General features: G+C 36.6%; 1 protein-coding gene across 1 annotated transcript in view; it reads right to left on the bottom strand.

The window, feature by feature from the left end:
* GALNTL6 (polypeptide N-acetylgalactosaminyltransferase like 6) overlaps nt 1-24467 on the bottom strand; it is a 513294-nt gene that overhangs the window by 277655 nt on the left and 211172 nt on the right. The window contains exon 4 of the mRNA XM_069787019.1: nt 13573-13739. Coding sequence (XP_069643120.1) covers nt 13573-13739 — 167 coding nt within the window. The remainder of the gene's footprint in view (nt 1-13572; nt 13740-24467) is intronic.

The raw sequence follows: 24467 nt of genomic DNA, 5'->3' as shown, positions 1-24467 counted from the left end.
AATCAAATTTCACATTTCTTACAATAAAATACTGGACTGAACAGGCAACCACTTTACTCAGTATAGCCAGAGGACATCAGAAAAATCCATGTGGCATGGGAAGGCTCTCTTCAAAAGGCTTCCACACGTGCAAACACCTAAAGAAAATTAATTTGGGTCTCTTCTGCAATTAAATGAGGCAGAAATGGAGTAAGACAACAAGCTCATGTCTATCTTGCTAAATCTAAAGCAACAAGTTTGCTATTTTGATAGCTGTGCACAAACAGCACCTTTACAAAAAAAGTCAACTCTGTTTTGTAAATTAGGTGTGTTGCCCTTCAAACAAAGGGGAAAAAGACACCTTAGCCAGACATCCTCTTCCAGAGTTGTCAAGAGATTTCTACCTATTAAAGATTATTAGGTCCCTAGTAAAGAATCAACATTTTGAATGCAAGTTAATACTATGCATTCCCTCTGATTATTTTTTTCAGAGATAGAAAATATTGTGGAAAAGTATCCTGACCTAGCAGTAAGACAAATTAGCTTACATATCTTTAGAAACCAGAACAAACCAGAAACAAAACACGCCCCCCCCCCCAAACCCCTCACACCTCTCTGACGATAGCAACGCTCACTCAAGCTTCCAAAACCAGAAACCAGCAGAGACTGGAAATGTGCACCCCTGAATGCCATGCACATATTTGCAGTATGTTTTACAGATGTAATTAGAAGTGTTCTCTCCATCACATAAAAGCAAAATCCCTAACAATTGCCTGTTCTAAATGGTTAGGATTTTCCGTATCGTGAAGTGCACTCTGCTTTGCCAAAACACTGCAGGAGTTTGGCCTTTCTCAAGCCTGGGTGGTCTGGTCACCTCTCCAGCCAGTGTTACATTATGGAACAAAATAAGGCCAATAGACTGGAAATATTACCTTCAAACAAGCTTTACATTATATATTAGCTTTTCATAAACACTTTTCACATTTCTTTTTCTTTCTTTCTTTTGTATTTTCTTGGGTGTTTTGTTTTTTTGGTTTTTTTTTTTAGACAGATATATGCATTTTATTTTCAATATTAGCTTCATTTCAGGTTTGAAGCATTTGTCGTAATGCTTATTTCTTGAATTTGTGCATGGGGAGGGCAGATACGGGGGTTCTTACAGCAGGTGAACAAAGGTTGCTAAGTCACTGACCATAAATGAAATCAACAAATTTGTATGTCTCTGTGTGCTGTCTGTGTCTCAGTGGAATTAAGCAGCAGCCTTAATGCATAAGCATACAACAGGATAAAAAGGGGGTGGGGGTAAAAAGAAAAAATAATCACTATCCCAGGTAAAAATATTTTATATCTGTAACTTGGGAAGACAGAGGGGAATGCTCAAAAGCTCATGGCATGTACCAAATCATCTTGCTTCTGGCACTCTCTTCTTCACCAAAATCTTCCACTGTATGTGGAACTTATTCTGATTTAGAAAGCTTCATTTGACCCAGTCCTATTAAAATAAATCCTTTATAATTGCTAGATACAAGGTATTAATGTTGTGTTCACAAATCAGTAACATTTAAAAAACAAACTATGCATGACAGATCCATTAAAGCGTTCAGCCATTTATAAACTTCATAAAATTGCCCATCTGCCTGAAAGATGCATGAGCTCAATTTGGGAAAACAGCACATACAGAAAGGCCCCCAAAGTTGACTGAAATGTCTGGATAGTGATTTCTGAGAGCAACAATAATATTCCTTTTCAAGCTAATCAAAATTATAATTGTATTTTTTGTACAGAAGATTTGTAGCTAGACAATTCCATACGTCATTAATGCCTCCTGTGAGACATCCAAGATGCACAGAGCAATGAACAAACACGCATAAGTACACTTTTGATTTTTGACTGCACAAAATAAGAATCTGCATAAACACATACAACACTAAACAAAATAGATGCTTTTGGCAACAGCCTTCATTTATGCAGGATAAATAAATTAAATAAATACAGATGATGGTGGAACTGCTTGCCATTAGCCAGGAAAGAATCATCAGAAACAAATGCTCTCAAATTATGTATTGTGTTATCTCAACAGAAAAGCATCAAGATTAAATGAATACAAATGAATTGCAGCTCTTTTAATACTCATAGAAAATATTCTGTAAGCTTTTTTTTATTTGTTTGTTTTGACAGAAATAGAATATACCAGAGCTTTAATGGAAACTGAAATTATTTTCTGTTCTACTCTGTCTGAAGCAAGGTCAGAATGGCTATTAGAGCTCTTTAAACATTTCTGATTTTGTCAGGGTTACCAAATTAATAGGACAGGACAAACCTTTGTTCCTCACATATAAAGCTTTGAAGGCATTCATTTGCTAAACTCATTACAGGATTTTTCTTTCTCTAGGTTGTGTTAAGATTTGAAAATTAAACACTCACTAGGAATCCCACATATAAGCAGCAGCCTAGAAAAGACACCAGCATTTAGTCTGGAAAAAATTGCATATAGTTAGCAATGAAATCAACATTCTCCCAGGGAAATTATTAGAAGCTACTATCTACACCCAGTATTTGACTGTAAGGGCTTTTACAGGCCAAACCACAGTGTTTTACTACCAGAACTCTGGGTTTAAAATTCTCTTACAAGTGATGATCATAATTTCCCGCTTTGGTCATCTCATAGTTTTCTTTATACTACCCACCTTTATTTCTTACCTTCACTTGGTACCAGTGAATGAACAAGAAAATAACTGCCTATTTATACTATTGGTAATATATTTGGAATAATGTTAGCAGATCTCAGGCTTGCCAATGATTTGCAAACAGGAGGGGAAGAAAACCCCAAAGGACAAAACAAACCACTAAACATTTATGATATGGTAAAATAATGTGAAAGGTTTTCTGAAGTTATGTTCTTTAAGATGCATAAAACGTATCTCATGGCATGCACAATGGTGTTGCCTGTTCTTTAAGGATGTTACGATTTTGCTTGGTGATTATAAGCCTACTTGAAGGTCTGCATTCAAGAAAGGGGAAAGACATTTTTAAAGTCTACTTAGCTGAACTCAAATGCTGCAATTAAGACAACCCTGACTGTAACAAACTACCATCTTTGGAAAGACTACTAGGATGTTAATTCAAAAGCTTGTCACACCTTATTAAACTGCATTTAACTTTGAAAACAAAGCTGCTAGCCCTTTCTGTGTACAATGAGAAGATAATGAGTTATTTAAAGTAAGGATAAGATTAAAACAACAGTCAGGTATGAAAGAGATCATGAATAAATTTTAATTTTAAATTAAGTTTCTAAATAACAGACAACTAATGTTTGGCAAGAACTCTTTATGTTGATACTAGAGCAAAACCTAGTTGATTAGGTCATGAAAAATAATACTATATAACATCTCAGGCCTGTAGTCCTGACACCTAATATTGAACCTGAACCACCCTGAGAAGAAAATTTGATCTGTTTAGATGGACTGTTTGCAAGAGGTCCAAAGCAATGGACTTCAACTGCTATCCCACATCATCTGACTACAGGTTTTCATGCTGAACACTTTATTCAGGAAACATATCATCCAAAGATGTAAAAGTTAATTAACATCTCCACTACACTACTCACTGTAGTTGTGGAAGTAATACATTTGGAGTACTAGCTAAGAACTGCTAAATGCCAATGAGATTTCCAAGATCACCTAATTCATACCATCAACTTTGACATTTTAAAAAAGTAATTAAAAAATAATTTCCTTGAAACTTACAACACTAAAAGAAAGGAAAGAATGTAGGGAAATGTGTAAGAACTATATCTTTTCCAATTTTTCAGCTACTAATATGCATCTTTTCCATAGTTCATTAATTACGATAGCTGAAGAAGGTAACCATGAGCTAATTGTTCAAGTCTCTTGTAAAGTTGTTTAATGTATCACTGCAATATAATAATGCTTTTTCGAGTGGAAAGTAAACAGCTGATGTTTGAGAGAAAAGGCAATGTAGAAACCAATGTTTACTCAGGTTTAGAAATATTCTTTCCTATTTATGAGATCAAATTTGAGTATTCCACATGAAGAATTTTATAATAATTTAATTTCAGCCATAATTCAATTTAACCTTAAAGAAATGTAAATCAAAGCTGAGATGCATAGTAGAAAAAAAAAGAACACAAAACTAGAAAGCATTTAATTTACTACAGAAATAAATACGCTTCTAGTATTTCAAGATTCCTCAGAGTGAATATTCTAATTTATTTCTGAATCTACTTCAGGTATCACGTGACAACAAGCATGGCATAAACTTTTTTAGAAGTTGACACACAGAGGACACAATCTTGCTAAGTATAGGCTGCCCATTGGTTCTTATCTCAAAAATTCTTTGCACATTCACACAAGAAAGGGATGCAACCTACAGCCATCAGCGTGATGCACACCCAGCAAGCTTTTCCTAGGGTAGGCAAGCCAAGAAAGACTCACCAATACAGAGCTTGCAGAAACACAACCTTCGTATTCTGACTCCACAAGTACTCACAAGTGAATTTGCTCATCTATTATAACCAATTCAAGGAACTATGTGAAAATAAAGATTTGTTTTCATATTAACATTGCATGACTGGAGTTTTCATTTTTACAGCTGAGTTGTATTTGAGTTGCCTGAGTGCAGGCAGCACCGGGATGTGGGGGTATTCCTAACTTTCTCCCACAGCAGCGACATTCCCAATTAGTACCATCTAGGTGAAGCCTACAATTTCAATTATTTAAAGTTCTTCCCACTACCTTTCTCACAACGTGACAATATGCTTTTGCTCCAGCAAATGAAAAAGCATTTTGAGATGGGCTGCAGATGCCTTCAAGATGACCATCACTCTGAGCTGAACTCTCCTCAACCTCAGGGCAACCCTTTCTTTTCCCATTGGTAAAGCCATTCTGTCAAGTCAGAATGCCTTCAGCAATAAACTGCTATTGCAAGGTACATGAAGGAGCTGAAGGCAAAAGCCTGTACTCTGTAATTTCAGAATAAAAACTCCATAGCAGAAATCATAAAATTAAATAATCAAAATTGAGAATGGACAGTGAAGAACAGAAAACTTGGTATTACTGATTCAGATCAGTTTATTCCAACTCATGCTCGGATCTTTTAAACTGTACTTGTTACTTGTTACACTGACAGTACTTTATTTTGACCAGAAGCAAGTCCAAGTTTAATAAAATTCAAATAACATCTGTGTGAGTGCATTATAGAGGAGATGAAAGAGGCATTTTATAGCTCAATATCCCAAGTATAAAAATGTAAATCCTGTGTTTAGTTAGATCTCTAGACACTATAGACATCTTGAAATTGTTTCATTTTCTATTTGGCCTTTTACTTTTTTTTTAAAAAAATCTCCTTTTAGATATAGTGATGCATTATTTTATCAACTTTGGATAAAAAGATTTTGACCCTATATGAGGGTCAGTCTCCTAATTTTTCTGATGTAGTGCACATGAAGCAGTAATACGCTAATGTTAAAGTCAACATTACTTCAAAATTTTGCTGCATTAAACTCTGCTCCTGTAAAGGTTTGCTTACTCTATCCGTGACACGAACAGTGCAGCTGAAGTTGCTGGGATCACTCTGCATTCTGGGATATTACATTAAGCAGGGGTGAAGCCATCACAAATTCTTCAGGGAGTAGAAAACATTTATCTTTACCTTTGTATAACTACTTGACTGCAGCAATAGGTTTCCCAGGTGGTAAGGCTAGGTGTTTCAGGTGTAACTATTCAGCTATAAACCTCATCGGTATGTGGATTCACAGTTACTTTCTTACACGTAACGTCTGTGTGAGTTAGGTCTAGTATTGCAAATACCTGCCAACACTGTGGTTAATGAGAGCACACTTAACTTGACAACAGTTTTCAAGATAGCAATGTCAGCTCTCTGAAGTTTACAGCTTTCAAATAACTAGGGTGTCAGCACCTACATTTGGGATGACTTTTGGATGACGCCGATTCACTTGCAAGTCCTCTTTCTAGGTAACATGTCTACTGCAAGAATCATACTGTAATTGACAGGGTCACTGAGCCGCCTTATTACTAACAGCTTATTAATCCTTGTAGCAAGGCGAGTCTGTATGCTTAATACTTCACAGAAGGCCCATTTTATATCGCAGGCAGAGATTGCTCCTTGCAAGTCACTTCCAGGTTCCCCAGTCTCCAGTTATTTTAAAAGATGGCAAGATCTGGCCTAGCACTTTCAGCTGATTGGAAACTTACTTCAGAGAACTGCTCCCTACTGATATAACAACACTTTTCACCACAAACTTCTCTGGCAGAGCTGTATTTTGGGTAAACCTAGGAAGGAAGCTGGGAAGAATAATAAAATTCCATTTGCAAAAGTATATGCTTGTTTAATTGCTGTTTTCATTGCAGTTCCACACAGACACTCACAGGTTTTGTTTGTTTGTTTGTTTTTTAAAAAAGACAATTTCAAATATTTCTACATCAAGTACCAAGCCTTATCCAAGGACTTTTATTAGCATTTATTTTCCTATTACCCAATGTTTCTTTCTGTTAACAATATCCAGCAGTTTGCTTCAGAAAGTTGTAACACCACACTCAGATTTTGCTGTTGGTATAGGAGTAACATTGGCCATCTCTCAAAGTTCTTGCCAATATGATACACAAAATAGCGATGAAAAAGATAATGCAACTCCTCACGCCTTCTATTAGAGTAAGTGGGCTTCAAATTCAATGTTCACCGCTTAGTTTTATTTTCTCTCTCAGTTCTTATTCCCTCTCTCTGTTCCAAAATGAAGCGGATCTCTCTAGTCTGTACCAAATGACTAGTGTTCTCCAGAGGACTGTTGTACATTAAAGTCAGCTTGACTTAAGTGCACTGGTGTAAATATTGATGCACACGCACTACAGCGCTAACAAACTGTTTTCATCTGTAAAGCTGAAACAGAATTAGCCTTAATTTTTCAACTGAATTATTTCAGTATAGTATGCAGTTACTCAAGGTGACAGATTTCTGTGCACCTTTATCACATTTGTTTTTAAGTCTCAACAGTTGTTAGTCTATCCTGCTGTATAGCAGCTGATTTCTGAAGTTTTTCCTATCCTATAAACTTCCAAGCATAGGACATCTCCTGTAGGTAGCAGAAAGTTGCATCAGCACAGGTCTCCTTTGGTAGATATTTATGCTGTATAACATAATGCCAGAGAGAGAGTTAAGCTAGCATCAGTTCCAAAAGCAGTCTAGTCTCATAAGCACAGCATTTATCCCCAGCTCATTGACCTTACTCAGCAGCAGTTTAGTACTTGTAACTTCACTTGGAACCCCCATTTTTAGTATAGGAATACCTGTAGAAGCAGGGATGCTCCTGCTTCCGCCTTTCTCCTCCCACTGTTTTTGGTTGGTGGGTTTTTTTTGTTTGTTTGGTTGGTTTTTTTCTGCCAGAAAGGGATATTCTAATCACATAAACAATGCTCAGTATGCTCAATGTCCCATATCATCAGAGCATAAAGAACAATAACAAAACAAGCAAAACAAAACCTTTCACCATCGTATACAAACCCAGTGATTTGTCATAAAATACTGCCATAAAATTACTTGCAAAGAATTATTTTTCTGTATTTATCACAGCTTTCTGAGAAGCCATACACAGTCCGGCAGCTGTTAACTTGCTATCAAGAGCAAGCGTGGTCCTCAGCCCCTCCATCTGCCACCACTGCTGCCTCCACACATGCCACTGATGGCAGCTAGGCACTCTACGACTTCCAGCATGTCTTGTCCAGGTTCTGACTTCTGTTCCTACCAACCACTTTTTAGTTATATCCTTTCTATTCAAAAGAAAGGAACAACACAGAACATTTTCCTGGCTGCAGCCACTTTGGCCATACACAGCACCAGGAGGCAATCCCAGCCACCTTACCATAAACAGTTAATACCGGCCCATTCCTTGTCCTACTGCGTCTCTGGGAAAAGCACTAATGAGCTGTGTCCATGTACTCTTTTGGATGCGTTCAGCATGGATGCTGTTGGAAGTGTTGTTTGGTGCCCCAGTGCCCACAGGCACATGCTTTTTTTGAGGAGAAGGGTGGTTAGTTTTCAGGAATGGACAGACACCTGAGTTCAAAAGTATAGTCTCTGGTATATAAAGGTGGAGAATTATTAAAGAAAAACAAATCCCTTGTGCAACTTTAAAGAGCTTAGCTTAAAATAAAAGTCATTGAGCGATTATATACCATCTTGAAAAACAGGCTCCTAAACTTAAGGAAATGGACAAAATTAAAAGCATTTTCTTCAGTAGAGGTTGACTTCCACAACCTTACAACATCCTCTTCCAATTTTCTTTTTTAAATGTTGTATATTTTGACGCCAACAGCAATTCCTGGAGAAGTGAGCTGTCATCATATCAGAGAAGTGCTGTCTATAGCAGAGGTTTACCTATGACAAGACAGTCATTCATACAATATAACCTTCACTTTCATTTCATCACAAAAGTTATATCCAGCCATGATCTGAAGCCAAGCATCCATAAATTGGAATCACAGGTGACATGTTACATAAGCTAGCTTTCTACAAGCAAAATACAGGGAATTTCATATTCATGCAACAAATAGCATGTATTTCTTGAGTGGGAAGTTGAGCAATCTGATACTCCAATAGAGCTGCTCTGCTTTTAGCACAAACTCTCTTACCCTACTGTTATTGTATAATATGACTAATATAATTTCCAGAACTATAATTAAAAAAACCAAACCAATAAACAACGCCCCCCCCCCCAAACAAACAAACACACACAAATCGGACAACCTCTGTAAGGCCAAAAAGGGTTTAGCAGGCTATTAGGGTAACTGGGCCATAGATCAGATCTTCCTCCACATTCACACAAAACAAAGCACATCACTGGCATTGAAATTCACTGACCAATTAAGTTGACCTCTGATCAAATAGTCACAGGTTGCTTTTGCAGACTGACTTGCACATTATTAATCTGGGCTATTCAGAGATCTGGCACAAAGCGTATGGGACAGTATGATACTCCCAAATGAGTAGTGGTGCAGAAAACAGAGCTAAGCAAGGGGACAGAGATAGGAGAACATAACAGATGAAAAAATGAGAAGGGCTATCAACATGAATGAAAAGTTCCCAGTTTATCATTTTCCAACAAAACACCAGTTCATTGCCAATGACAGAAACTAGTTGTGTCCTGCAAGAAGCTGTTGGCTGCTAAGTTTTCCTTTGTTTCTTTGCTTGGAAAATCTGACTGATTTTTTGGAAACTAAAAGACTGCACGATAATTGTTAACTGCTAATAAATTCATTGTTGGCTGTGGCATTGTTTATTTTTTCTTAAAATAGGTGCTGTACCAGTTAGAGAACTATGGGGTAAGGTAAGAATGCTTGGTAAGTCAATTTTACATGCATGGGTACATGCTGTGTTAGTAACAGTTCACAGGCCTGACTATGCTAATAAAGTCATTAAAACACAAAAGGAATAAAGGTTGATGTACAAACCTATCATGTGTTTGCAACCTACGTGAGCTGTTTAACTAATTAATTATGCAAATCTATGTTCCCCCAGAGTTTTAAAACATTAATCAGAATTTTTAGCATTCCTTTGTAAATGCAAGCTGTTCCATAACAGAACCAATGAAAAACTTGCTTCCTTTTTCATTTTGCCCTTTCCTCTAAAACTGCTGCCCTCATTCTGCTTCTTGCCATGTTTTCAGAGATCCATCTCTGCCAACAGACTGTAACTTCAGAACAAACTATGTCAACAATAAACACCCCATCCCCAAATATAAACTTGCAAACCACCCCCCCCAGCCAATTTCAAAACTCCCTCACACACAGAAAAACCCCAACCCTCCCAGAAAAAAACCAACCCCAAATCCATCACAAAGTCAGAAATATTCTGCATACCTTAGTATGCAAAGGTATGCACATTATAAACTTTTGTGGAAAAGCTACGGTACTTGGACCTAGAACTGAGTTATTCAGTGGAAGTCTCTAGTGAAGGCCTGACTACTAAATCAGTTGGGAAGAGTAAAAACATTCTTAAATTTAAGTGTCTGCCTGCATACAGCATAGCCAGGTTCCTTTATCAATAGCTTTCTGTGGCAACCTAAGTAGAAGTCTAATATTAACCCCTCTTTTATAGAGCTTTTTAAGTGACAACATATTTTTTATGTGTGTTAAAACTCCTATGAACTCTAGATTCAGTTCCCTTCCATCTCACCAGTTCACCACCATTTGGCCACTTGTGTTTACAAAGTAAATAAAACCCCATTACTTTTGATGAAACAAAGAGCTCCACTAATTCAATTTTCTCCATCCCATTCCTTCATAATTTTTAAGTATATAAACTCTCTATAAATTATATGAACAAAGATGTTTTGCAACTTTGCTTACCTATATTTAAATCTACATTTCCTTCCTACTGTCACAGATGACTTTTTATATTCATGTAGTTTTTTTATATTAAATTTGTCCATAACCAAATATTGCACTTCCAAATCTCATAACATTTGCTTACCTCCCTCTTATTACCAAGTCTCTAGTCTGCCTTATATTGATATTTTAAAAGGTGCAGCTGTCCTTTTACTTTTATAACATCTAAATGTCATAATTTACGGTGAACATTATGCATGAACTATCTAAAGTTTCTGGTTTTAGTCACAAAAGCCAAAGAAGTGAATATGAATAAAACAAAGGCACACAGGTAATTTTGCAGACAAACCAGCAAACTGCTGGGTACCTGGCTGTGCACTAAAACATTTTCATCATCTGTTATCAAAAGTTCTTTATGTGCATTTCAGTATTTATATTTGCATTAGTTAAGAAAACAAAAAAGCTCCAGCATTTTTATCCATCTTTTACACAGCTTTCAAGTTTCTACTTTTTCCTCATCTACTCTATTTGTAACAGGGACTGGCTCTTCATAACAACTTCTTAGACTTTTGTAAAAAGGAAAAGTTTGGTTAGTAGAACACCCTAGAGAAAAAACATTTGTCATTTAATCAGTACTATTAAAATAACAGTGCTATTGAAATATCCCATTCTCACTTTCAACTATCCACAAACGATGTTCAGGTTCCTAGCAGAAAACTGCCTTTATAATACAAAGTTATGGAATAAGTATAGCATACACAATATCTCTTAAATAGTATATGAGTGATATCACAAAAGAAAATAACAGCCATTTGTCAGCTATTTGACATATGAAGCTTCATGAATAAATTATACAATGAGAAAAAGGGATACAGATTTATCACTAACCACTATACTGCTTCAACACTGCAGGAAACTTTGCTTGCAATGATTGTATCAGTTTTGACAACAACTGAATACACTTATTTAATTTTTGACCTAATCTGTCTTCAATGTCTTTCACGCTGCTTTACTGCTCTCACCGGTCTAGGAAAAAGCAACTAAAGGGTGAAGGCCTAATAACTTTAAACTAGGCATCTATTCAATCACTTTTAAAGAAGATTATTTTATGAACTGGGAGGGGAGGGGGATAGATATCAGTCAGCATTTTTTCAGCATAAAATAACCCAACTCTATTACGTGTGGCCACTTCATGAAAAAGAAAAAAAGGCACAAGAAAACATGATATAGCCTCAGATAAATACAATTTAGAGGATCAAAAATACAGGAATTAAACCTGCTTCAGATGTGCCAAAATGATTCACCTGACTTGAAATTCAATGTTACTGAATTCAGAGTAGAGATGCCAGCACATTTTTCTTGTGTGTTTGCTCTTCTCAAAACATACAGTAGCAAATATGCTCAAGTTCAAAACTGGCAACCATTCAAAAACACATTTCTAATCTTTAGCTTAATAATACCAAAAAACAGATAAGTAAATCTTCCTAATGGTACAACAGTTCTGGGCCCAGCTCCATACAAATCTTCTTAATAAGTTTCTTTCAGATTTTCAAAGCAGACACTTCTGTTAAGCATTTCCATGTTATATGAACCACTTCTTCCAGCTGAAAACTGTTTCACTGAAAAGTTAGATAGGTTTATATAACTGGAAATGAAGAAGATTTTGGAGATTTTTATAGTGTTATAGGAATTAATATTACAGGTAATATTTACTCCCAAAACACTTTCAGCCAGCAACAGAACCTAAGTTAGGGCAGGCAAGAAAGAGCAACAGAAGTTACAGTATTCCTTGTTTACTGGCATTAATTCTTTTCCTAATAACTGGGGAGTAGCTAAGCTTTCTAAAACATTAACACATTTAAAAGTATATCAACAATAGTCAGTATGATCTTCATTAAAAAATGCTACAGTATCACCATATTGAGTAAGCATAGCCTCAATAGCTGCTGTCTCAGTATAAGAAGCATTTTTACTTGTCAGACACCTCAAAACCCATTTACAGACTTCCCTGTAAGTTGTTTACTACTAGGAAATTGTTCGCCTGCAGAAAAATTGTTGTGCTACTTTACACTTCTTGTTTTGAAAACTTTCATCCATGGTCTAGATTTTATAAACATAGAATAGCCAGAACTGTAGTCACTTTACAATTTCACTTAAATTGCATTACAGATAGAGAGGCAGTTCATCAAAGGACATACTGCAACTAAACCAGCAGATATGAGAAGGTAAGATAGATGTGTGCAGCATTAATCTTTCTAACCCCTGAAATACAAAGTTAAAAATCTTACAAAAATGATTCCAATGCAGCACTCTACTAATATTCCTCTTGTTCACCCAGGGGCTTCTCACAACAGTAGGTCAGAAATCTGCTCCTGTAAGCTCCTGAGACAAAGGTTTTACCTAAAACATTAGCAAAGAGCACAGTTCTCTCTCTTGCTATCAATCTACTCGGAACAAGGCTCATATACACACTAGCAACTGATGTTTCAACAGAAACAACCAAAAAAGCCCCAAATACCAAAGAAAAGTCAAAGCTCTTAATGCTTGAAGTCCTAAGAGATGTACTGAAATTTGAAAGAAAAAACTATTTGCCAGTTGCATATCATTGTTATGGATGAATTTTACCTAAGCAATTGTTAAATTTCATTTAAGGAACTCAGAGCATTCATTTCTTGTGTTGCATTCAAGAAGTAATGATGGCAGAAGTCATTAAGTGATTGCAGTTTTCTTAATTTTACTATGTATAGATGATGTAAACTTTGATTAACTATTCTAAAGCAGTTTTTCACATTCCATTCAAAAGAGTCTCATTTCTCTGTATGGCTATTTTGTACTAGTACACGAAGCTGTCTAACTCAATAAAATTCCAGGATTAAAATCTAATGAGTTGCATCCAAAATGGTCAAAGTTAATAGGTTTTCTGCGTAAAAGCGAAGTCTAAGGAAAAGATGTTGAAACACTAAAATTTGCAGTATTTCAGAAAGAATATATTAAAAATGCTATATTAATAAGGGCCAATGAACAGTTCACAGTCTCTTCCCTTTGACATGAATTTCAGTATTCATGCAAAGTAATACAAAAGCAACTTATACAAGTTTATTCCAGCTAACAATCAGTGTTTCAAGGCAAGCAGTCCAGCAGGTACGGTCTCTTCACCTTTTGCTTGCCTTTAGTTTCTCTATGGACCACACTGCATCATAAATTTCAAGTTAAAACAAAACTGGTTGGGCCTTACCTCTGTCACTGAAGTCATCCACAAGAATGATTTCTGCTATCAGGCTGTCTGGAGTGCGGTTGATAATACTGTGTATTGTTCGCAAAAGTGAAGTCCAGCCTTCATTATGAAATGGGATAATTATGCTAGTATTTGGTAGCTTTTCCAAGTACACCTTGTGCTTACAGCTGGAGAGACAAGAAAATAATTGTATAAGCATACTGAAAAGTCTAAGTCAGCATATCCTGCTATCCATTTGGGCCATTCAACCATCATGGTTTCTGGCATAAAATCTAACAGTATAATCAAGCAGCACTTTCATGTGACAATAACTAGCTCATTTGAAATATTTATATTGCTTACAACATACAATAAATTTGAACAATTACAAAAGTTAAGTGGAATGAATAAAAAATTTAACTGGCTGGAATTAGATTGTTTTCCTTCATTAGAAACTTCTTCCTGCAAAATGACAGAGGACACATCTTCTATGACATTATTTCCAAAAACCAAATCCTCTTATCAGAAAGAACTGTGAAACATAATATGAAGCAAGAGAAAATCTGAAATAATCCTTCTTTTGTCCATAGCAGACAAAATTTGTAAAAACAGTCTACTATACTAAGAGACAAACTTCAGAAAACAATTCAGTATTATCTTGGGTGACATGTGCTTACAACATGCAAAACAACAACATCCACAAATAAAACTCCAACTTCACAACTAGATATCCAAAATGATTGCTGCTATTAAATACAGAGATAAAACAACACGTGATTCTGAAAATGCAGATTGATACAAGAAAGAAAATGTAAATAACCTTTCATTTTTGAAGGAAAGCACTGCACCTTCAGCACCTTAATTCAACAGCATCTATGTAACATCAGTGCTTAACCTTACAATTTTCAATATTGTGTTGTTTACATATTTCAGCAAAACCTCATTCTTTAAAAATAAATAATGGCCTTGCAATTCAGTGTCTCTTATAGCTGAAAATATTTCATGAATAATGTTTAGGTTACTGAAACTGATAGGATCTCCTCTTTCATGTTTTGTTGAAAAAGGGGGAAAAGGGACACATTCCTCTGTTGTTACCATGGCATGGCATTTTCAGCTCTGGGGACAAAGTAACTGAATGATTTCTCATTCCCCAAGAGAAAGTCGCACCCTGATAAAGGTATCCCTCCAAGCAGAAACATGTCAGTTTTGTGATAAACAAACAAAAGCAACAAAAAAAAAAGGAAAACAGTTTAGACCTGCAGCTTGTAGGTTTAAAAAAGCAGATATCTTTGCTGATTTTCAGAAAGAAAAATTATGCATATCAAATACTGCTGTAGGTTATAATGTTGATTTACATATATTTGCAGCTTAGTTTGCATTTCCACTTTATAAATGTCACTTAGAAATCAATATTTACCAATTTATTGTACAGCTACTACACTGAAGAAATGTTCCAAAGAAATAATAAAAACTCATAGCTACTACAGCTATATTTGCAAAAGATTAACTGTTATGTAGTTGTGAATAAACAATCAAATTTTTGGATGCTTTCCTAAAAAACAAGATTTAAATTTTTAACTCAGACATTTCTTCTTAAAACGTGGCAATAATTAATTTAATGATAAGCCATTTGCAAAAATAATACTTTTTGAAAATCTTAATAAGCAGTTTGCTGGTAGAACATATATGCACACTGGAAAAAGGATAGTTACTTTGCAAGAATGTGAACTTTTGAAGAAAACAGTGCACATTACCTAGTGACAGAAAAGTCTAAGTATATATTCTAACATTTTGCGAGGGAAAAAAAATCCACTGCAGCAATAGAGTTCAGTAAAAATTCTTTTTCTTATCTGTAGGAAGAAGTACAACAAAGGAAGCCCATTATTAATGTGTAGCTGTTTCAGCTGGCAAATTAAGAAAACCGCCCACCAAAACCACCGCCTACTGTTGCCAGCTGTTTGCTGACAGTGATGCTTCTTGGACTAGAACAAGTGCAACTACTATACATACATGTAATTCTTACGCTATTTTTGAAAGCAAGATTTTTTCCTTTAGCATTTTTAACTCCCAATAAGTATGATTTTAAAACCAGTAAGTTCTCCATCTCCATAAAACCCCAAGCCAACAAACAAAAACCAAAAATACCACACAAAACCAAGGAAAAGAACGCCACGTGTCAGACTACAACTTCTAAAGAGCAAGGGGAAAAAAACCAAAAACACACAAAACCACCCAAATACATCAGAATGTTGTTTCTTTTTAAAAATGTTGCCTCTCCTGTATAACAATATACCTTTTTGCAAGAGGGTATACTGAAATGTATATTTGCATGGTCAATAGTGTAACCTTAAGTGTATACAGATGGGGAAGGTAATTGCATTTGGATATTCTCATCGATGGTTTCAAAGTAATTGCATATTTTAAGTGATGAGAAGCAACACTGATGGACTTAGTTTAAAACAATTTCATTCTTCCTACAGAATAGATTCCTCTATGAGCCCTAAGAAAGCACCATGCTTAGAAGACAGAAGAGGAAAACATCTTACATTTTCTTAACATCTCCATCATTCCACTTTGACCTTTAATCCTCATTTATATGTACTTTTACTTTGATAGTCATTGCAAAGGTACCTGGCTATATGTGATTTCTAGTAAGAGCCACAAACCACCAAAATGCCCTTTTCCTACTTTTCTCAAAAAAAGCTGGTCAGATTCTCAAATTCATAGAAATGAAACCTTAAATTTTATCATCTTCCATTCTTAAGACAGTCTGTTAGGTTTCATAGTGGTGGCCTACCTGCCTTTCTTCAGCAAGTTAAACTCTGCTCATTTTCAGCCCCTTGCTCTCTGACATGAGACTCTAACTGTAACAGAAGATTACTATGTTTTAGAAGGCGTAGCACAGAAATTTGTTTTATTTGAAGTTCTATTCAGCATTATGTATAGCAGAGTATAGCTGGCTCTGTGCTGTGATGATAGGCTGCAGGACAAATCTGATGGATAGCTGTAACACTCAGGAAAGGCCCATGAATTGCAATAAAGATGCAGTTAGACATCCACTGCTGAGACATTGGATTTACCAAGAGAATAATCATATAAGCATACAGCATTTGTTCAAAGTCCATCAGTGTGGTTCTTTATATCCTGCGTTTTAGGAGTGATGCCAAATACCCTGGCTGCAACAAGGCTACTTGAAAGCACAGATATTGCTTCTTGTAAGCCTTTAGTAGTCTTTGAAATAATGATCAGTTTTTTGTGCCTAGAACAAAGAACTAGTGAAGTCCATAGTCATAAACTATTATTATATTTAAATTTATTAATGGTGCCTACAACATAGAATAAACCAGTCTAGATAGATGTATGATTTATGTATTAAACAGAAAAGATAACATTTTTATATGCAATAGTAACTGACATCAATCCATAAATCTTGACATACATAGATTTAGCTTATCTAATATTTCAACTCATCTGTGTTTTGCTGATGAGAATGATGTTTAAAACCAAGACGCATCAGCAAGTTATCATAAAAGCTACTAGAAAGATACCTTTACCATTAACTGCAAAATTTTTTGTATCAGCATCAAAGATTTTTAGAACTGTTCTTTGAACACTAGTTCATTCTGTAGTGTGCATTTGGAGAGGTGCTGACAAAGTCTCAGCATAGCTTCAAACTAACATTGTTTTATTATTTATGCTGGTTCCAAGGTTCTAACCTATGTCTTGGTAAATAACTATTGCATTTTTCAGTACTATGAAGTCATACTTTCAAGACTACATGCTTTTTGCTCTCACCAAAATAATCCTAACATGATAACAGTTTTTTAAGCATTCCCAAGCAAAATACAGACCCTGATTTCAATATGTCTAGTGTCTAAAATTAATTTGGTTAATATAATAGCTTAACTACCCTGGGGAATGAATGTTTTAAAAGTGAGATTCTTGATTCTCCAAAGAAATGAGAAATTATAATTTGAGAGTCTTTCATATTTCCTGAAGAATGCAATCTGACCAAAATTTATTAGAATAAAAAATAAAGCAAGGTTTACTGCAGAAAGGAAAAATGCTATGTATAAAAGATTACCATTACCATCCAATTTTAACAGTGTTTAAATGAGCACTAATATTCATTAGGTAAAACTTTTTGAATTATGGTATACATGTTAAATGAAACTGAACTGACTTCCTATAGAAATATTACAAATACTGCTGAGCAAAATAATTTTATTTTCCAAAGCCTCACAATTTCAGTGGAAAATTTTGCAAACTTGCATCGATTTAGAAATTGATAGTACTTGCACACATGAACTCCAATTGTCAGCCTCCGCCTGAAGACACTGCAACTTACTTGCATACTTTCAACAAATGTAGGCACTATGTGGACAGTGTTATTCAGGTAGTTCGAATAGCAGAACAAAGTGTCCAAAGAACACATTGTATTTTCATTAAAGCTTGGAATACTGGGAAATGCACAAAGGCCTGGAAATAAATCCTAAAATTGATATTCAAAAAAGGTTAGTAGATTTAAGACAGCCAGATAGGCGGTTCAGACAGTTTCAGTCAAGTAAAGGTTTGCTCCAACATCTAACTCAGCATAGGAAAGACTGTAACATAGTTGACGTCAATCAACATTACTTTCTGCTATCCTTTTCATTACCAAATCATAGTGCAACTGATAAAGGCAGATGTATTACTGTAGAGCTTTAGTATCACATCATATTCTGATTAAGGAATTAACACCACCACCACACCCCCCCTCCAAAAAAACCCCCCCAAACCCCAAAAAACAGTCGGGAATTAAAAAAAGGCTGCAACTACTAGGTCTTTCCAAATAGTTTTCAGTAATAGTGTATTATTTGTTATTTTTCGTTTGTTTCCATCAGGACCAGCTTTTGCCCTAGTGGTATTTTCATCTGGATTAACTTTAACAATAACTCAGAAGTTTGCAGTAACAAGATTGATTTGAATGGTAAGTGAAGATGAAAACAGGTCATTTGACTCGGATAACTTGATTCTGTATTGTGGGGGACTGAAAGAGTTAATGTCTCAAACATTGTGTTGGGGCAAGTTCTGCTTAACAAGGAACCCTGCACAGCAAGGAACCCAGGTGAAAAGCAGTCCATCAGCACCCACCAGCAACAGGAGGGGGAGGCCGTGCTGGACAGCGCACGGCTCCCTGTTCTGATACCCTGTTCTGATGTGCTGAGCAGGACAGCTCACCATGCATGGCCAAAGATCACGTCTGCAGGGAAGGGGAAGCTACTCCCCAGATGACCCCCCGAGCCCATGGCCCAAAGACTACCTCACTAGCCTAATGAGTTCGAGTGCCCGCCCAAAGGAGGGGCAAAGATGATAAAAGGACACAAACTGAAGCCCCAGACATGCAAGCCCATCAGAACTGGACCCCTCGGATGACTGAACCAACGCTAGACCCAGGACCGGTGAAATCTTTCCCTCTTCCTTTTTCTCCTTCTGTCTTGTTCTCGCTTTCCTTTTCCATAATCCCTACACCTAATCCCTTTAAGGCATAAAACCATTGACCAAGTCTGGGACTAGGAGCGGATCCAGCCTCCCCTAGGCCCTTCTCTGAGAAGGGGTCTATTAGGCAAGAGGGTCTGCTCTGAACCTTGTGACTCAATGGGAGGGATCTCGCTTATTTCCTGAATTGATGTATATGGTTACCATGGGTTACACGGTTTACTGAGATGGTTCCTGTGGCAGGTTGACCCTGGCTGGGCGCCAGGTGCCCACCAAAGCCATTCTATCACTCCCCCTCCTCAGCTAGACAGGGGGGAAAAAATATAACAAAAGGCTCGTGGGTCAAGATAAGGACAGTTTAATAAAGTGAAAGCAAAGGTCATGCACGAAAGCAAAGAAAACCAAATGATGTCATTCTCTACTTCCCATCAGCAGGCGATGTCTGGCCACTTCCTGGGAAGCAGGGCTTCAGTAGGCGTAGTGGTTGCTCCGGAAGACAAAATGCCCCCCTTCCGTCTCCCTTTACTTAGCTTTTATATCTGAGCTGATGTCATATGGTATGGAATATCTGTTTGGTTAGTTTAGGTCAGCTGTCCTGGTTATGTCCCCTCCCAAGATCTTGCCCTGCCCCAGCCTGCCATTGGGGGGGGGGGGGGGGGCGGGGGGCAAAAATGTTGGAGAGTCAGCCTTGATGCTGTGCCAGCTCTGCTCAGCAGTAGCCAAAACACTGGTGTGTTATCAACACCTTTCTAGCTACTGATGCAGAGTACAACACTATAAGGGCTGCTATGGGGAGAATTAACTCCATCTCAGCCAGACCCAATACAGTTCCATACCAATTCCTGCTGTGAGAAGCCCCGCCACCTGCTGATACCTCCCAAGTTCAGTTTGCTTCTGCCATGAATAAAACGTTTAACTGATCATTTGGTGTCATTTCATCTTAATTTAGCCTGAGAGAATTCCGAATTCAATATGACTCCTTGGTCTGTCCAGTCCAGGTCGTGACATGTATATGTTGTAAAATGGCTCGTTTAAATGAAACGTTAGTATAAACATACACAAAGCATCAGAAGGAAAACCTCCCATGAAATTTGATAGCTTTGCCTATGGGACCGAGGGCAGAAAACTAAATCAGTCTACCTGAAAATAGTACACCAAACTGATTTTTCGCTTCAGCTTTGATCACAATAATTTCCATGAAAGTGTTCTCAGTAATCAGTCCTGGCTATGTATGTATACTCAACATCATGCCCATACTGATAAGAGGATAAATATTTAAGGATGCTAAGAGCACATTATTTGACTAGTTTTCCACTGTTTTCATTATATTTTTTTCCCCACTTTCATCCTTACCTCCATACTTGTGTTTCCTCAGATAACCAAATAGCTCAGTAGAATTTTTCATGTTTAATGTTTGAGGTAGCATTCATTCACTTTGCTCAGAAACACATCAAGTTGTACTTGAGGTATAGGTCCCTGTAAGTTAAATTGCTAGAGTTAAGAAACCTCACACTACCTCTTCCTCAGCTTCCCTTGTTGTTACATGACTAATGCAGCCTCCTCATCAATGGCTGGTAAGTGACCATTTACAGAACTGAAGGCTTAATTGCTCAATGTTTGATGTTGTCTTCTCCAAACTATTCTGAGATCCCGATCAGTCATTTTAGCTAGGTATATGCCACGCCACATCATCAGCACCTGGTGCAGTGGGACAGCAGGCACCTGCACATCCTGTGGCACATCCTAACTGAACAGACCCAGATCTTCCCCAGAGGGCAGATTTGGGATTACTCCTAACTTTATAGACTGCCAGACTAGGGTAGTGAATTCAAGCAGTTTGCCTATTTCACAGCCAGGACTGGAACCCAGCAATGTATGGGAGTGTTACTCTTTTGTTCATACACCACACAGTCTCATCATACACATGTAATATGCCAACTCTTCTCTTAAGAGCTTCAAAAGACAGCAGCTTTCAGTGATTAGGACTATTCTGCTTATACTACTAATCTTCTTCTGTTAATCTCACAGAACCTCTACCCCATACTCACTTTCCTGGAGGCAGGGACTCCATCTTACTACTGACTTCCACAGTGACAACATTTTGATCTTGGTTATGGCTTCTAGCTACTATGTAATTGTAGGAGTATTTGTATCAGACATGCATGCTGTACTGATACACCTATTCTCCTTCCTCCTAATAAGCCTGAAGATATAACTAATACACAAGTTACTCCTAAGATGTCTCCTCCACCCCTAAATGCACACACAGTAACTGCTTGCACTCAGTCAGAAAAGATCATACAGAACAAGGGAACAACCTAGCTTACCATTACTCCATATGGCAAGTTAGCTATTAAACCAAAATAATTTGCTTCTGCAGTATAATCCTACTGCAATCTGGTACCATTATAAAGGCAAACTGGAAAATGGAAGTCCATTGTGTTCTCTAGGTGGACTTTTTTTAAATTTAAAGAAAGCATGTAGTTCAAATTTTTTGTATTTTTAAACCATGCACTTGCCCTAGACACTTAAAAATGCAGAACTTGTCAGAGTTCAGTCAAATAATAACTAGTCTTGTGGTTGTACTTTTCAAAATGAATAAATGGCTGCCATCAGAAGAGATTATTTTAAGACCTTGGAAAGCAAGGTCTTTTATTTCAGAAGTGCAGTATTCAAATGACTGAATCGACAAGTTAGGAGGCACTAAGGGGATGAATAAACAACTGTGCGTATCTAGGACTCATGGCAGGAATACTATTCAAGGAGGAGAAAACCCTGATGATTGAAACTAGAAAAGCGCTCCTACTCAGCATAAGCATTTTCTGCTTAAACTTAATAGAATACTACAGATTGACCTTAATAAAGTACTTAGAGATGCTTTCCTAAAGATGTGTCTTTTCTTGCATTTGAACATCACATATTCAAGTGCAGCACACCAGTACTTATTTGTGGAACAATGCTCAATAATAGGTTCAGTAGCTAGAGGTTAAGAGAAATACAATTTCTTAGCATAAATGTTAATAGATTTCTGCAAGCTTATTAAACTCTTAAAGCTCAGAATAATTTCTGTGTTAAGTTTGAAAATTGTTTACAAATGTCTTGGTAGAAATATCTAGGAAGACATAACTATGATGTCATCCTGCTAGGCAAATAGTTCACGCCTGTATTTTCTTACTGAAGTTATTATATTAGCATTCAGAACAAAGGGAGTTTAGAAGAGGAGAATGTGCAAGGGGCATTATGCATTTCCCTCGCACAAATCCTCAGAATTATTAGATAACATTAGCAATGTGGACTTAGCCAGAAAAATATTTTATAGACACAAACACTTGTGTATATATGTATGAAAAAATTGGCACCAAATGATGAATTTGTTGATGAATCAGATACAATGACATTTTCAAGATTATTATAATGAATCAAAAGTTAAGAACCTTAAATTACACTTTCAAATACTGCTATCCTTGATCAACCTTGTCTTTCTTTCCATGATATTTCAGAACTTAATAGTTGATATTTCTTATCAAAGAATAATACTACATCATTAAATTTGTGCCTTAGAGACTTTCAGATGAGATTTTTAAAAACAGAGGACCTATCTACCAGAGCATGAGCTGTTTCCAAATTAATTTTCTAAGCAGTAAGTACCTCTTCACTATCTCTGGACAAAAAAAATCTCCTTCCTCTCTCCCTTCCATATTAGATATATTACTAAGCACTAATCATATGTATGATTCAAGTATGTTGTTTTTCAAAACAGTAATAAACTTGGAAAGCTGCACAATACTGTTTGTTATACGCACCTACCACAGAGTAACCAGAAAATGGCTACTATGAAATTAAAGTTCTTTACAAAAAGGTAGAATTTATTTGTAAATAATTTGTATAGTGAAAAATGTTAAATATACATAACTGACAAAGTGGAACTTTGTACCAGCTTTGTATTTGACATGCTGTTCCTACAGTTTTGTTATCACACTGGGCATTTGGCTCCAGAAGTTCAAGGCTTATTCATAAAAACAATACACTGTCACACTCTTTAACTTACTTTAAAACACTTAATATTGATTTAGTTAGTCTTTTGAGATACAGAATTCTGCTGGATTGAAACAAGAGTCAAAACCAGTTTCTGAATAAAACAATTTTAGAGTCAGGTTCAAAGTTGCAGGGAGACTTTTAGAAGATTAAAAGAATAGTAAGAGGTTCCTCTATTCCTGAAATACTAACCTGCCTGAGGAAGAAAAAAAAAATTCTCACAGAAACACCTGGAAGCTATTTGCAGCAGGCACTAATAAAATACAACTTGAAAAGAGGACCACTCATAAAAAGACAGGGAGTGAAAAGGAGTTACAATTATACTTCCTTGTTATTCACTACTGAGAGTCCTAAGACTATTATGATTTCATTTTGCAGGTTAGCCTACTCTACTGGGCAGAAATAAAGAAATAGCATCCTTTTACTTCAAGGTATAGGGATAATTCTGTTTAATTCCCCAATGAGTTTATATGTAGGAAAAAAAAAAAATCCTGAAACATCATATTAGCTTAAGAAAAGATGCAGAACTGCAAGATTCTCCATCTTCACAGCTTCTCTGTTAACAGAAACATGCAGAAATCTACTACCTCTGCAGAAGAGCACATGAAAGAAAATGGGCTTTTAAAATGATGAGAAAGGAGAGCAGGACTGGCACCATATCAGCCACTTTACAGCAAAAGCCGATTCATAAAAGCAGCAATTTGTTTGACCCTGTGGATATAACAACAATATTTTATGCACACTAAGGGATGCCAATAGCAACGCCTTGGTCAGTTACCAGGCTCTGTGCCTTCAAGACACATCAACAACCTTGTAAACCTCCCTTTCAGATAGATAATAGCATAGGAGAAGTTAAGTGTCTTGCAGACATCCCTTTGCTGCATTTAGGAAGCAAGGTAGCAGCCTACTACAGCAGATACTGGATCATAAAAGTAGCCCACCTCCAATTTTCTGCTTTTACAGGAAGCGCCAGTGAAAGTTAGAGCAAAACAGAGATTTTCAACCTTTTTTTTTCCCCCGCACTGGCTTGTCAGCACATGCTCTCTTAGCTGAGCTGCTTTTTCAGATCTGACCTTTTCTTTCCGTTTATTAAAGGAACTAAAGCACTCACTGGGCTCCCAGCTACTGACAAGCCCTCTATAAGCTACCAGAACAAAACATTTTTCCAGTGAAGATTTACATAGTAATTGTCTTAGCATGTCAAAATATTCAATTTACGGCAACAAGCTTCAGTCACACTGTGTTTCTGTTCCAATCTAGCCTTGTCAAACGAGGCTGATAAAGTAGTGATAACTAGTAATTTCTGCTGCCATTTCACAAGGCTGTAAAATTAGCTTGGGTGTGAGCTGATGCAGGGGAAAGTAACCTTTATTTTCACAGTGGCTCATAGCTGGGAAGCAAGC

This window comes from Haliaeetus albicilla, chromosome 1 (assembly GCF_947461875.1).
Source record: "Haliaeetus albicilla chromosome 1, bHalAlb1.1, whole genome shotgun sequence".
In the NCBI taxonomy this organism is placed as follows: domain Eukaryota; kingdom Metazoa; phylum Chordata; class Aves; order Accipitriformes; family Accipitridae; genus Haliaeetus; species Haliaeetus albicilla.
This window is presented reverse-complemented; position numbering and strand designations above follow the sequence as displayed.